The sequence below is a fragment of the Xiphias gladius genome, chromosome 5 (assembly GCF_016859285.1).
Source record: "Xiphias gladius isolate SHS-SW01 ecotype Sanya breed wild chromosome 5, ASM1685928v1, whole genome shotgun sequence".
Classification (NCBI taxonomy): Eukaryota; Metazoa; Chordata; class Actinopteri; order Istiophoriformes; family Xiphiidae; genus Xiphias; species Xiphias gladius.
Window position 1 is genome coordinate 14,128,605 of NC_053404.1, and position 14,204 is coordinate 14,142,808.

A 14,204-nucleotide genomic window follows, 5' to 3' on the forward strand; every position below is an offset into this window, starting at 1 on the left:
AGCTAATCCAGCATGTAACTGAAATGATGATTTGACATTTTCTGCATGCTCTACAGCACTCTGCTGTCAAGACTTAATTTATTCCCTGTGATTTATATAAAGTCTTCCTCTGGGGTTCGGACTAGCACCTTTCAAACCAGGTGTCATTTGTCTTGGAAGCCGTAGTCTTTCCTATGCAAAATGAACCTTTTGATTGTTAACCTGTCAGTCAGTGTCAGCATGTTGAAACAACCTAATGAGGCATGTAGAGTTCAATCAGATGAATCTGAAAGAGGCTGACAAAGCTGGCATTTAGTGATCCTTCAAAGCCTACATCATGCTGTGTATATGTTTGCCTGCACTTAAGGATTGTTTCCCCAGTGCCACCTCAGCTTAAAGGAGACTTGTCAGTGTACAATCTGAAAAAAGTGATAACTATACACTATTTGTCTTGCTTTACCCTCTTCCTTTGCCAATGTTCTTCAATTCCCTTAAAGGAAAAGTTTGGCATTTTGGGAAAAATGCTCATTCACTTTTATTTGCCAAGAGTCATATGAGAAGATTGATACTACTCCCATGACTGTACGATAAATATATTCCTTGAGCTAACAGGCGGTTATCTTATCTTAGTATAAAGGCCAGATACGGGGAAACAGCTAGCTTGGCTCTGTCCAAAACATAATCTGTATACCAGCATTTTTAAAGTTTGCTACTTAACAAAAACAAATATTTAACACTTCAGTTTTTTAATGGATTAATCAAACAAAATACAACATGAGTTGTTAGTGAGCTTTAGAGCTGCTGGTAGTCTGATTTTATTACCTTTGAATATAGCCAGGCTGGCTGTTTCATGCTGTTTTCAGTCATTATGCTAAGCTAAGTTAGCCAGCTACAAGGGGTAGCCTTATACTTAGTGGACAGACATCATATAGATAAAGTGGGACTTTAACTTTTCATATCCAATTGAGTAACCAAGGATAAGGTACAGCACATTAGCTACTTCTTCATTTTGTCTACTAATCACAACTTTATTTGTTGGCTTATAAGGGTTACATCTCCCCTGTAATTTGGATTTGGCTCTATTCACTTACCCTCCTCCCCTCAGCACCTTCTTCATTGTCACCTATCACTTCTTGTCACTTCCTCGCCTCCCTCCAGCCATCTCAGTCAAGGAGATGAGTGTCAGACCAAGCGCAGAGTCATTGAGAGAGGAGGGAAACATATGGAGAACAGAGGAGAAAAAAATCAAACAGGCTGCCTTTTCTCAAAAAGCTTCAAAGAGCTGTCACATCAGAGATGCAAGACTGCACTCTTCTTACGCTCTCCTCCTGCTTCTTGCCTATTCACTTGCTCACATATGCACCCACTATCTCCCACTCTCGGACACACACAGGATACTTTTCCTGCTTTTCCTCGCCTTTCTTCTCTTTGAAAGAGGTTTGTCTCTTTTCCTCACTGCTGAATCACATTTTCTATTGTGCACTGTCACTGCACGAAGAACCCGTTGAACCCATTGCTCTCCCTCACTCCCGTCTTATTATGCCTCTCTGTCTTGCTGTGTGTAAGATTCTGCAGTAACGCAGTCTAGTCTCAGGTGGCCTGTCATCGTCGGCTCCTCTGGGTAATGTAGCAAGTGCTTGCCTGAGTGCTGCAGGCGAGGACATCCTAAAGTGATTGAGCAAATAAATATCTTTGCACCCCAAGCTTGGCACAGTAGCTAAAACACAATCAATTTAGTCCTGGAATTGTGTCACAGACAGTGTTTTGGGAACTTGAAAAGGCGATTTCCAGCTTTTGTTTTCAAGAGCTGTTCAGTTTGTGTTTAGCTGAAGGTGTGTGTGAGCAAGAGAAGGAGGGACAGATAGACAGTGTGGCAGTGTGATGTTTGTGTTTGTGTATCACTGCAGCACAATAAAGCTTGACAGGCAAGTGACATTCTTTTTGCTTCACTGCTTTGTCCCCATTCCCCAGTGTCACCCAATTTTCTGTCATGCCAAATGCAAATGCCGAACTTCTTTTCAGATATGTTCTTTTTTCTGTGGTAAGTTGCACAAAGGAAATCATACAGTGACAGTAGTCTGACTTTTCATCCAGAGCTGTATATTATTTCCTAAAACTGTAGAGCTCAGTTTGTATTTATGAATTTGACTGCAGAGTGACTGTAATAGTGATGTCATCAAGAGTCATATCCTAGAGTTGCTCTGTAGACAGTGAATAATGAAATGATGCTGACAGTAGCCATGGTGATTTTAACAGGGCACATTTTTTGATTACCAGCTGTTAGCGCCACATCTAAATGAAACTCATTTTAATGGAGAACTTTAAACAAAATCCCATAAGCGTATAATCTCATTTAAAGTCAATGTACCAAGTTCAAAAAATGTCCTATAATGAAATCATAAATTCAAGTCTTAGTGCTGTTTAGTCAGTGAGACAGTTGTCTATGTTGGTAGATACTGGCCTTACTTTCTAAAAACATAGATTGCACGACATAAATTCTTTAGGACGGATTTACCCTTTAAAGAATGTGTGGTAATGAATTTTCTGATATCTCTCCCTCCATCATTGGTTTGTTTTGCCATGGCCAAATTAAAAGGTTATGGTGATGTTTATGGTTAAGGGACTCTGTCATAATGCAGCTAAATCATTTTTTTTTCCTTCAGTAAAATCCATCTTGGATCTTGGACTGGAACTGGAAAAAAGGTCTTTGTGTTCCCACAATCTAATTTATCCAAACAATATAAGATTATACAAGAATTATCTTGACTGAAGGTCTGCCAATCCACCAGGAAGTCTGTGTTTTCAAGAATAAATTTTGGTTTAGAGTAGACTTAACAAATGATATCAGCCAGCCTGAGGTGACTTTCTCATCAATGCGGGAGCTTGATCATCAGTTAAGACCAGTGACAAGACAATTTGTTTACCCAAATAGGTTGACTTCTGGATAGTTTTTCGTTTCTCTCTGACAGTAATGTAGACAATAATAAGTGTAGTTTTAAGCAAAGAAAATTTTCTTTTTTTATCAACTACTATCCTTTTTTTGTTTGCCAGGCTCCGTGCTGGACGTGATCAAGCACATCATCTCACGAGGCGAACACAAGACAGGCGTCCTGGACGAGGCCAGCATAGCCACTGTGTTGAAAGATGTGCTTGAGGGCCTGGAGTACCTACACAAGAACGGACAGATCCACAGGTAACAAGGCTTGTTGCCCTCCACTCTTGTACCATAATAAAACTGACACAGGACTTTCTATCACCGGTAAGTACAGAAGCTTTATCGGGCTTCACCTTGCAGGTTTATGGAGCAGAGATACAGAACCCCGCCCCTGATTTTCTCCTCTCTGGTACTCCCGTAATAAGTTCCCACTGTAGACAAGATTGCTGTAAATTAGATGAAATTTTGGATTAAATCAGCATTTTATTGAAGAATTAAACAATGTTGAGACTACCATAATTCAGTGTTTTTAAAATACAGATTTTATATTAATACTTCAAATTAATTGATACATGCCATTTTTGGAGACATCTTCACATTGAAACTTTACTGCTCTCATGGGGGTTCATTAATGTAATTATTAGCCTGGCTATTTGTATATATCATGGTGACGAATTGCATCAATATGTTCCCTTATCATCATGTGGTATCTGTTACATTCATACTCTTTCAATTTTTCTGTTATCTTGTCACATATTTCTTCTGAAAATCTCTACCAACCTTTGCAAGTTGATTCATGGTCTTAGTGCATGGTTTAATGCAAAGTACAAGTCATTGTCCTTTGGAACTCATTGGTATTCTTCATCTGATCAGACATACGATTATACTCAGGAAGTGGCCTTTTCAGACAACCAGTCCTAAAGATCATTGGGATCTGTATAGAGGTAAGACAGCATACTTACCACTAAAGAATGGTTCTGAATGAAAAAAAAAATTTAAAAAATCAAACTGTCCACTCACTTTTTATCTTTCCTATTAATGTTAGCTGTACACATGATATAAGGCCTCAGTGTTTTAATGAAACTGCAACAACTTTAAGTCAGAAACTGCTGTAAAACATCTGTAAATGGATTTACCACATACCACTTCTTAGCTGATAATCTTAGAGTTACTATGTGAATATGCATAGATTGGAATGTGTCAATGGCAGATTTGTATGCCACAGGAAGTTTTCCTCTAAGCCAGTTCAAGACCTGTCTAAGTCCCTGCACTCAGGCTGTCACAATGCATAGTCAACATTCTGACTGTAGAAGCCATCACACTACTTCCTCTGTATTTAAAGTTGCAATCGTGAAGATTTTTATTTAAAAAAATATCAGTTAAGTTACAATTTATCTATCGCTGTCTGAGGTAACACAGTATTGATTAGGCCTATGGCCCAGTGATGAAAGTATTGAAATATTTATATATTTGCAGTATTATGAACTGGGTGTCTGTGCCGACATTCCCGGAAAAAATGCTGTATTAAGTTCCTGCTAATGCAAACCGAACATTTTCAAATGCTGCAGATTCGCATCAAAAGTGTTTTACTGGCGAAACATGAGTTGACTTCTGTTATGAAGTAGTCACAGGAAATGCAGTTTGTTAGTCAGTGAGCTTAGCACTTACCGTTGTTGTTCATCAAATATGCATCTTCAAAACAAGACATCGGTCATTTTGGGCATTTTTTGGACAGTGGATCAGTTTGAAATATTACAGGGAGTAATGGAACAAGAAGGAGAAGCCACAGTGAGATGTTAGACGATGAGTTGCAGGTACCAGGCTGCACGCCTCTACCTTCTCAGCGAGGTAACCAAATCCTATCACTGTGCCCTGCTTTTCGCAGACTAATGCCGTGTGCAGCATAAAATCAGATCACGGCTGCTCACAGAATGATGGAAAAAAACTAGTTGTTGGTTGACTTCTTTATTAAAATGACAATAGATTGTTTCGCTGCCCCCAGAATTCAGTGACCTATAGTATTAAACCGCAATTGCTGTTAACCAGTAACTACAGGTGTTGCCAAATCAACCAAAACTGAAATCTTCAAGATTGCAACTTCAATATTCATTGCTCACTTTTTCACGTCTCCTTTTTTCTCCCACTGGCACACACATAGCCCGGGACAGGCTACATGTGTAAATAATGCATAGCTATTCAGTTTGGTTAAGTGCTGGCCAGCTTTCAGAGTAGCAAGCCAAAGAGAAACAGAGAGAGAGAGAGGCTTGATTGAAGACCTTAAGCATGGGCTTGGATGAGGAATGTATTGTCTTCAGCCGTGCAGATGAAGCTAACAGAGATTCATATCATCAACTCATTAACCTGCTAAATAGAAAACTGCTTAATCCTATATAAACTGTATGTTGGTATATAAGGAATTAGCATAAACACAGTTTACATTATTATGTTAATTAAAAGGAAAGTCCACTGCAGTATATGTATGCTGCAGCATTTATGTATCCACTTCCAGCATAATATGGCAGGGTAATCAGTCAGTGCCAAAGAGAGGGAAAAGTTTTTCCTGAATTAAACCTGCCATCAACTCTGTGCCCTGTATAGAGAGATATTAGAGAATCTCAAATAGGTCATTCATTCATCACGTCTGTCTCACCCCAGTGTCTGAGGTGCGACTTGGGGAAAAACATAATGTGAGGTAATCTCCCTGCACTGAAAATTGTTGACATGCTGAGAGCAGAGAGGCCATCGTCAGTCGATTGTTGTCTGTCGACGTAAACGCACATATGGTTCTGCGAGTTCTTCTTGTGTAAGTTGGATCATATGAGATGGAGCCTCAGGGCAGGGGTGAAAGGGTGAAGCTTAACAAGGAGGGAGAAAGAGAAATAGCATCACATGATATGTTCCATCCAGCCAAGGGTGGCATAAAAGCAATTAGAGTCTTGCGGCCTGGGCTTTAGGCTCAAGCAGAGACATTTACCACAAGAAGGCGAACTGCTCAACCTCTACATTAACAGAACCTCAGAAAATCAGTGATTCAAAGGTGACACTTATCCGCTAACTTGAGCAGCAGGAAGACACTGTACACATGACAAAAAAAATAATACCCGTCTAGTCTAGATTTTCTCAGATGAATCTTAGAAAATCAGCCTGCAAGTGAACTATTGGAAAGTTATCTTAAAGTTGTGGTGAGCTCTTACTAATTTTCGGAAATGTCACATTGTCTGAGGGTACACGGGAAATTAAGCATGTGGTTTAGTAATGATCAGCTAATGGCTGTAGTTATGCTGTCTCTAGAAGTGGAGAGGCTCTTGCTGTGGGTTAAAGCAAAATTGACAAAATAAGAAATAAAAAAATGATTTGGAAAAACAGATGAGAATGCAATTCAGCAGTTTGGAAAAAGCGATCAAAATACAGAGACAGAGGGAAGATACAGTATTCCTGTGCCCAAACAGTGCATCGTTAAAAGAGGGGCGGTATTTCATCTCCATTGGAGATCCACGGGGCATCTCTTAAACGCTCTTTTACAGCCCTGTGATGGGGCAATGTGGGCCTGGCACCAGGATGTGATGTCACAGAAGGAGACCTGGTAGAGCTGCGAGGTTTGAGGATGAGGATGATAAATCTTCTGGACAGTTTCATAGCCTGGCTGTTCCCAACTGGCTACTGCCTGGCTATCATTTCAGTAGATCATAAATATGAAGAAACTACATGTATCTTGTTTAATTTTCAATAAATGTTGTATGCATAATGCCTCCTAGTTTCTTTCAAAGTTCTTTGTAGGCTTTAATGTACTTAAACACATAGAAATAAGCATAGTATGCCATTTATTTTTCACGTTCAAGCCCAACATCTATTGTTCCGTATGGTAGGAAGATTAGAAGGAGTTGGGTCTTCAGCTGCAGGTTGGCTTTTTTTCCTCTCCACTACAGTATTTCTTTGAACTTGCATGGTGCATTGTGTCACCAACTCCTCCCTCCTCCTCTTCTTCCTCTCCTGTGAATGTAAATGACTGTCTGCACTCTGCAGCCTTTTTCTGAGAGCATTACTATCCGCTGAAGTTAAAGATAGCCTCCATGGTCCTTGAATGGGTGCAGGAGGCCCGCAATCAGATTGCCTTGATCACTCTTTGTGAATGACGCAGCTTCATGGGTTGTCTGTCATCAGAATTTTTTTTTTTTTTCTGCTATTTATTTTTTTATTTCAACAACCTTAGCAAGCAGTATATTATGACTTTAGTGATGATGTCATACAGAGACATGATGTATATAGGCAGTGAGTACTGAAATAACTCTAACATGGCTCTGAGTCATAGCTTTAAGCTCTTAACTCATCTCGATATGAACCCACAAAGTCACTCATTCATTAATTGATTTAACAAATTTTAAAAAATGTCTTCTGATGAATTGATCATTTCAACTCTCAATCTTAATATTTAGCCTTGCAAACAAAGTGGCTTGAGGGATGGCGATTAAGGTTTGTTGGTCCAACACTTTGGTCCGGACCAAAATATTTTAACAACTATTGGATGGATTGCCATGCAATTTTTAACAGACATTCGTTGTCTCAAGAGAATGAATCTTACTGACTTTGGTGATCCTCTGACTTTTCCTCTAGTGCCATCCACAGGTCGAAATGTAAATTTGTTCAATACTTGGGTTTATGACCAGATACTGTACTTGCAAAACTGACATTCCTATCAGGCTCAGCTGTACTTTGTGTTTAGTTCGTATAGGCTAATGTAAGTATGCTAACAGGCTAAACTAAGATGGTGAATACGGAAAACATTATACCTGCGTAACATCTCCATGTTAGCATAGTCAATTGGAGCGTGTTAGCTCGCTGACGTTAGTGTGTAGCTAAGCACAGCCTCACAGAGCCACTAGCATGGCTGCAGACTCTTAGTGTAGTTAGATATTGACTTTTACTGACCAAAATCATTAAGATAGGTCAGTGTAAATTCTGCATTGGGGGGCATTCTCTCTTCAACTAGCATAGGTCAACTCTCTGGCACGTTTCCAGATATAGAGGCAGAATACATTCCTATGGCTATTCCTTTTTCTTGGAAAAATGAAAGAAGTCAGATGACGATTTAGCAGATCTTGTGATTTGGCGAGAATGTGTGATTGGCCTAGACTGAACCCATAATACCTCATTAAACTACCGCATTAAATTACTGTACATCTTTAGCTCATGCTAAACCATGGATCACAAATGGTAGAAGACACGACTGGTCGCTCTGAGAGAGGGGCAGTGTTTGCGTAAACGAGGGAAAGTATTTTGGGACACTCCCAGACTTCCCTTTCAGCCTCAGGTGGTGGACTCTGCACCTCTGCTCTAATCCTTAACAAGAAACATCTCAAATTACTAGACATAAATCATCCCTCTTGTGTATGCTAACATTAGGGTAGAGGATGAGCATGTTGTTGATTAAGAAGAAGTAGTGAGTGCAAGAAAGGGGAAGATACTGTGTGACCTGAAGTCACCTAGCTGTTATGTGAGGGCAGCAAAGTGACGCAGAGCACAGATGTCTGTATCGCAGCAGACATTTCTAATGGTGGTTTTTCAAAGCCACCAGGAAAGGCTGTCATGTCCGTTTTTCATCCACCCTTTCCCATCCTCTGCATCATCCCTAGTCTGATAGTTGCGTAATTGAACTCGTCTAGACACAAATGTGCATCCACGTTTTGCCACATGTAGACCAAGACAGCTCTTTCTGTCTGAGCTGATAACTCCAAACACAGTTTAGAGAAGACACTGATATAGTCATGCAATACCCTGCCCTGTGCAGTATCCCACTCTTCTTCTGGATACTTTTACTATCCCAGCAGTCATCTTGCCCTACAGTGGGAATCCCCATCTTTTGCTCTCAGCCTATAGTCCTAATATATCACATATATACCATTTTTTCTTCTGCGGCTCACTGTTTGCCACTCCCTGCCCTTGTCAGTATGAGATCTGTTGACTTTGTGGTGTTTTACTAGAGCAATCTTAGCGAGAGAGGCCTCTACACTAAGTATTAAGCGGTATTTGAACAAACATCTGAACTGTGACCTGCAAGCTCTTGAGTCCTCTTAGAACATTGTGTGTCTTGAGTAGGTTGCTTGTAAAGTTTGTACCTCTAGCCTGTAGCTGCAGGAAAAGGGGTGCTCAAGCCAAACTGCCAACTCCACCTCCTTCACTTTTTTGCTGAAAACTTGGGCCAAAGGAACAGTCCAAGAACTAAGGAAGTAATTCTTTTTTAGTGATCCAGAAAAAGTTTCGGCATGAATTTCATGTTGTAAGCATGCTTCAGAAGCATTCCTATCTGAGTAGCACAAGTATCTTTCCAACCATTACATTAATCTTTGCAGCATTTGCCTCACACGTATCTGGTGTATGGTGTGAGTTGATAGTCTATATGGATTGAATTATATGCTCAGTAAAGTGGCAAAGCGATCCTTTGTTTCTTGGAAGCTGTGTCATGTCTCATCCCCAAACCAGTACTCCGAACACCATTTTTTTTAAACATTCATTGAGACCAGTTTGTTTGCTGGAATGATCCAACAGTATGCATCTCTCATCAAAAGCTGCAAGCTTTTTACTCCAGTGCCCCCATCTGGTAGCAAGGTGAACTACTTAGCAGTTGAGACTGCACCTCTTCTCAATCTTTTGTCTGCCTGTCAGTACAGTTTTGAGATCTGTCTTGGGGTAATTTATGAAAACAAAATCTTTTAGAAGATGTTTAAGGTAGTGTAATGGCTGACAATGTTCAGGGGTTGGTACCACTTTTGTATTCTTTGCCCTTTCAAAGTCTTTCTCTCATTATTCTCTTTTAAAGTTTTCACTCACTTTTTGAAAGGCTGGACAGCAGAAAGACCTGACTGTTGTCCTCTGCTGTCATCCTTACTCTTTATTCCTCGCCTTTCACTTGACCCTTCGACTTTATCTCTGAATGTCTGTTGCTATGACAACTCTGTCTTGCTGGTGAGATGGCACTATTTGTTCTGTGTGGCAGTCTGTGCAAGTGCGTTTGAGCGGGCACTGAGGAAGCCAGGCAGTCAGACAGCTGTCCCTGCTGAATCCACTTATCACCACCAGGGGAGGCTGAACAGGGTTGAACAAAGTAACTACACACTGTGTGTGTGTGTGTGTGTGTGTGTGTGTGTGTGTGTGTGTGTGTGTGTGTGTGTGTGTGTGTGTGTGTGTGTGTGTGTGTGTGTGTGTGTGTGTGTGTGTGTGTGTCATAAAGTCTTTTTAAAAAAAAAAAAAAAGCCCAGCCTGTGATAGAGATGAAAGCTTTGAAGCCTATGTGCTTTACCAAGATGTATAAAATCAAGCTTTTTTTTTTTTGACAAGTTATAAGTAAGCAATCAAGTAAAGAAGAGATCCCAAGCTTGCATTAAGTGTCTTTTTAAATGTCTTTACTTTTTATGTTTACTATTTAATCTATGCAAGACACTTTATCGCTTCATCCTTGACAGCTCCTTGGGAGAGGCATTTAGTTAACGTACAAATTTTTGTCTTGTCTTTCACAGAGATCTTAAGGCTGGAAACATTCTCCTTGGAGATGATGGCTCAGTGCAAATTGCAGGTATTTAGCCAGAAGGCAACACCATCTTCCAACACCTGTCACCAGTTACCCAAATTAGTGTGTGAAGAAGCAGACGTTTTCCCCCACTTCTGCTACAACCTCATTTACCCCTATTAGACTGCTGACTCTTTTCAATATCTTAGTGTATTTATGCACAGGAGGCCCAGTCTCGTAGGAAAATTTACCCTCTTGACAAAACCATTATTGACTTACTGCTTTGGGTCCTTTGTGTGTTTGTCTCATTTTATTTTTCCACTCCCTTCCCTTCCTTCAGACTTTGGCGTCAGTGCCTTTCTAGCCACAGGTGGTGACATCACTCGAAATAAAGTACGCAAGACATTTGTGGGAACGCCATGCTGGATGGCCCCAGAGGTCATGGAGCAGGTCGGTCCTCTTTAGCTTAGAGCCAAGAAGTAACCATGACAACAGAAAACTCATGATTAAACACGACTTTATCTTAGCAGGCAAATTCAGACATTCAGATCAACTGGCAATAAAGGTCAAAAAGTCGTTTTCCTTTTAATTTTTTACGGACACTGTTTTAGAAACCTGAGCCCTCAAGCCATAGGTCATCATCTCTAGTATGACTAAGCAGTCTCCAACCACACAATAAGCCTCTGGTACCTGAGCTTGTATGATTTAAAATTATGTATCATTCAAAATTATGAAAAAAAACTCTGACAGGAGAAAAAGCTTATGCATTGAAAATAGACTATGCTAATAAACAGATCAGCCCATTTCCATTCTAAGAACTGTCTCATTTTATGCTGACTTAATGCAAGAATGAAAGAAGCAAACTATTCTGTGAACAAACTTCCTTTTTTCAATTTTGTAACATTTATCTCAAGCAAGATAAAGAAAGAGCTGATGCAAAGTAGCTGAAGGGGAATTCTGTTTCTGCAGGTGAGGGGTTATGATTTCAAAGCAGATATTTGGAGTTTTGGGATCACAGCCATCGAGCTTGCCACAGGAGCGGCACCTTATCACAAATACCCACCAATGAAGGTGAGAACACTGATGAACAATCTAATTTAACTAAAAATGTGTAGTTAATGATGCAGAAAAGTTCATTTGACTTGCTATGGATACAACTTGTGAATATTCAACGTTTGCGCTCTCATGACATATGAGTAAAAGTGTTTCTGGTTTCTTTAGGTGTTGATGCTGACGCTGCAGAATGACCCTCCAACCCTGGAGACTGGCATCACAGACAAGGAGATGGTGAAGAAATATGGCAAATCCTTCAGGAAGATGATCTCGCTGTGTCTACAGAAGGACCCAGAGAAAAGGTGCTGATTGTAATGCCTTTATATAAAGTCTCATATAACATATAATACTTTACAGTGGCCACCACTAGACATGTTTAATCCAAGGCCTAAATGTTTTTGCTTCATCTGCAGTATGCTAATTATGCGCTTATCACAAAAGCATGTGATATGTGCATTTGTGGACACTAACTAATTTACAGTTAATGGAACTAATTTTACACAACTTATCATATGTTAAGCAAAGCAGCATGTCATTGCTTTTATTGCCCTGATCACAATCATTTTGTTCCATTATACTTCACTATTTCTGTTAAAGACACCGTCCCATTTTTTCTATCACTGGGAGTATAAAAGCTGTAACAGTCAAATTAACAGGACTAATTCATTGTTATTCTCCTGTCTTTCAGGCCAACATCCTTAGAGTTGTTGAAGCATAAATTTTTTCAAAAAGCAAAGGTAGGTGCTTGAGCTCCCTCTGCCCCTGAGAATGAATCAGTTACACAGTGAGTCAGCATCATCCCTGTTTCAGGCACAGTTTGAGCTGGTTGATGAGTAAAGGTCTGAACCTGCAGAAGTAATTGTGTCTAAATTGCTTCGGGTTAGCCTCTGGAAAAGGACAAAAAAACATGATGCATCAAGAGGTGAAAATAAACAAATAAAGTCTCTCTCCCTGAGGTGTTTGTGTGAGTCAGGCTACTTCTCACATGGCTCAATTTGTCAGTGTATCTGACCCAAACTGAGGTCATTGCGGCATTCCTCTCATTATTGGCCATGCAGAGTTGTTTCTAACAAAGGCAGGGATAAGCAGTGTAACTCCAGCCTCCGGCTGCCCAGTACCCTAGCAACTGAAACAACTAGAGTGCTGGCTCAGCATGTCACACAGCCCAAATACAACCTGATTGGTTTGCTGGACATGACCCTGGTCAGCAGCAGGAACCCGAGTACTCTGTATGTACAGCAGAGGGCAGGCTTTCTCATTATCGTAGAAGAGATATCTCTGGTATAAATGAGTGAACTTTAGCCTGTATCAGCCTGTAGGAGGTATTTAAATGTCATCAAGAAAGCATGTGATTATTGATTTGCTATACTGTTGATGCTCATTTACCACTATCTGATGGTAACAAGAGTTTGTTTGTCAGTTATGTATTTGAAATTTACTCACAAATGAAATATCCACCGTTTCATTTGAACAACAAAAATCACCCTGACCAAAACCCAACCTTTCCTCCTGTTAGAGGAGGAAAGGTTGGGTTTAAAATAATTAAAACTTAATGTTTATACAACTTAATAAAACTAAACAGATATAAGGAAGAATTGTTAAAAGAATAAAGACAAATCAGGCCAAGGAAGCATCAGTAAAATGCCTTTGAAAGTAAAAAGGTCTTGACAGGAGATTTCAAACATTTACTGACCTGATCCTCAGAGGGAGACGGTTCGATAACCTGGGAGCCAGGGCAGCAAAAGCCTGGTGCAACTCCTGCACTTTGAGTGGAGCACAACCAGGAGCAGGATTTTGATTTGAGTCCTAAATTTGACAATATGGTCAGTATAATATATAAGAGGGATATATGAGAGAGAGAGAGAGAGAGATAAGAGTCTTACTTTGTAAAGCATGGTATAGATTAAATTTCTGAATAATGCAAGACTTAATCGGGTAACAGAATAAACAGATCTAGAGGATTTTGGAGTGACAGCCTTTTTTTTTTTTTTTTTTCATTCCGCTTTTGACAGAACCATGAGTATTTACATGAGAAGTTACTTCAGAGGGCACCCACAATAACTGAGAGGTCAAAAAAGGTAAGAGTTTAAATTTTTATATGTTGTTATATAGTTGTGGCTATATCAAAATAAATTTAAATTTACAGTTAATTGCTAACAAGACAGTTTTGTGTATATGTGTGTGTCAGGTACGTCGGGTGCCAGGTTCCAGTGGCCGGCTGCATAAAACGGAGGATGGGGAATGGGAATGGAGTGATGATGAGCTAGATGAAGAAAGTGAAGAGGGCAAAGCGGCTGTTGCTGCCTTAAGGGTGAGATGAACCCACAACTCGTTATTTCCCTCACATGCACACATTAACACTTTTGTTATACTCCAGATGTCTTGTCTTTTAATCACTGTACTCTGTTTAAATTGTCATTCTCATGTCTGTGCAGTAGCATGTTTGTCCATTGTCTCTCTACTGAGTCTCCCGTGTATATGTGTATGTTCTGTCTGACGGCCAAGGAGCAGCAGGTGAAGCCTGTTAGCGCCCCCAGGCGACAAGTGCGCTTCTCCTACCCACTCGAGCTGCCTGCATCCAGGGTTGTTCACTTGCCATAACAATACAGATGGCATTCCCCTAACAAGGAAGGACTTTCTCTGCAAAATGTTAGCTAGGGAGCATGTGACAGCTAGGAGAGGGCAGGAAGGACCTTGTAGGGAGACAAGAAGGTGGAGAAAAGAGCAGATAACCAT

The 14,204-nt window shown here is 40.2% G+C and overlaps 1 protein-coding gene across 2 annotated transcripts in view; it reads left to right on the plus strand.

Moving 5' to 3' along the window:
* oxsr1b (oxidative stress responsive kinase 1b) overlaps positions 1-14,204 on the plus strand; it is a 43,126-nt gene that overhangs the window by 20,086 nt on the left and 8,836 nt on the right. For both annotated transcript variants that reach the window (XM_040126786.1, XM_040126785.1), the window contains exons 4-11: positions 3,031-3,172; positions 10,426-10,481; positions 10,756-10,865; positions 11,385-11,486; positions 11,637-11,770; positions 12,157-12,205; positions 13,481-13,546; positions 13,657-13,779. In XM_040126786.1, coding sequence (XP_039982720.1) covers positions 3,031-3,172; positions 10,426-10,481; positions 10,756-10,865; positions 11,385-11,486; positions 11,637-11,770; positions 12,157-12,205; positions 13,481-13,546; positions 13,657-13,779 — 782 coding nt within the window. The remainder of the gene's footprint in view (positions 1-3,030; positions 3,173-10,425; positions 10,482-10,755; positions 10,866-11,384; positions 11,487-11,636; positions 11,771-12,156; positions 12,206-13,480; positions 13,547-13,656; positions 13,780-14,204) is intronic.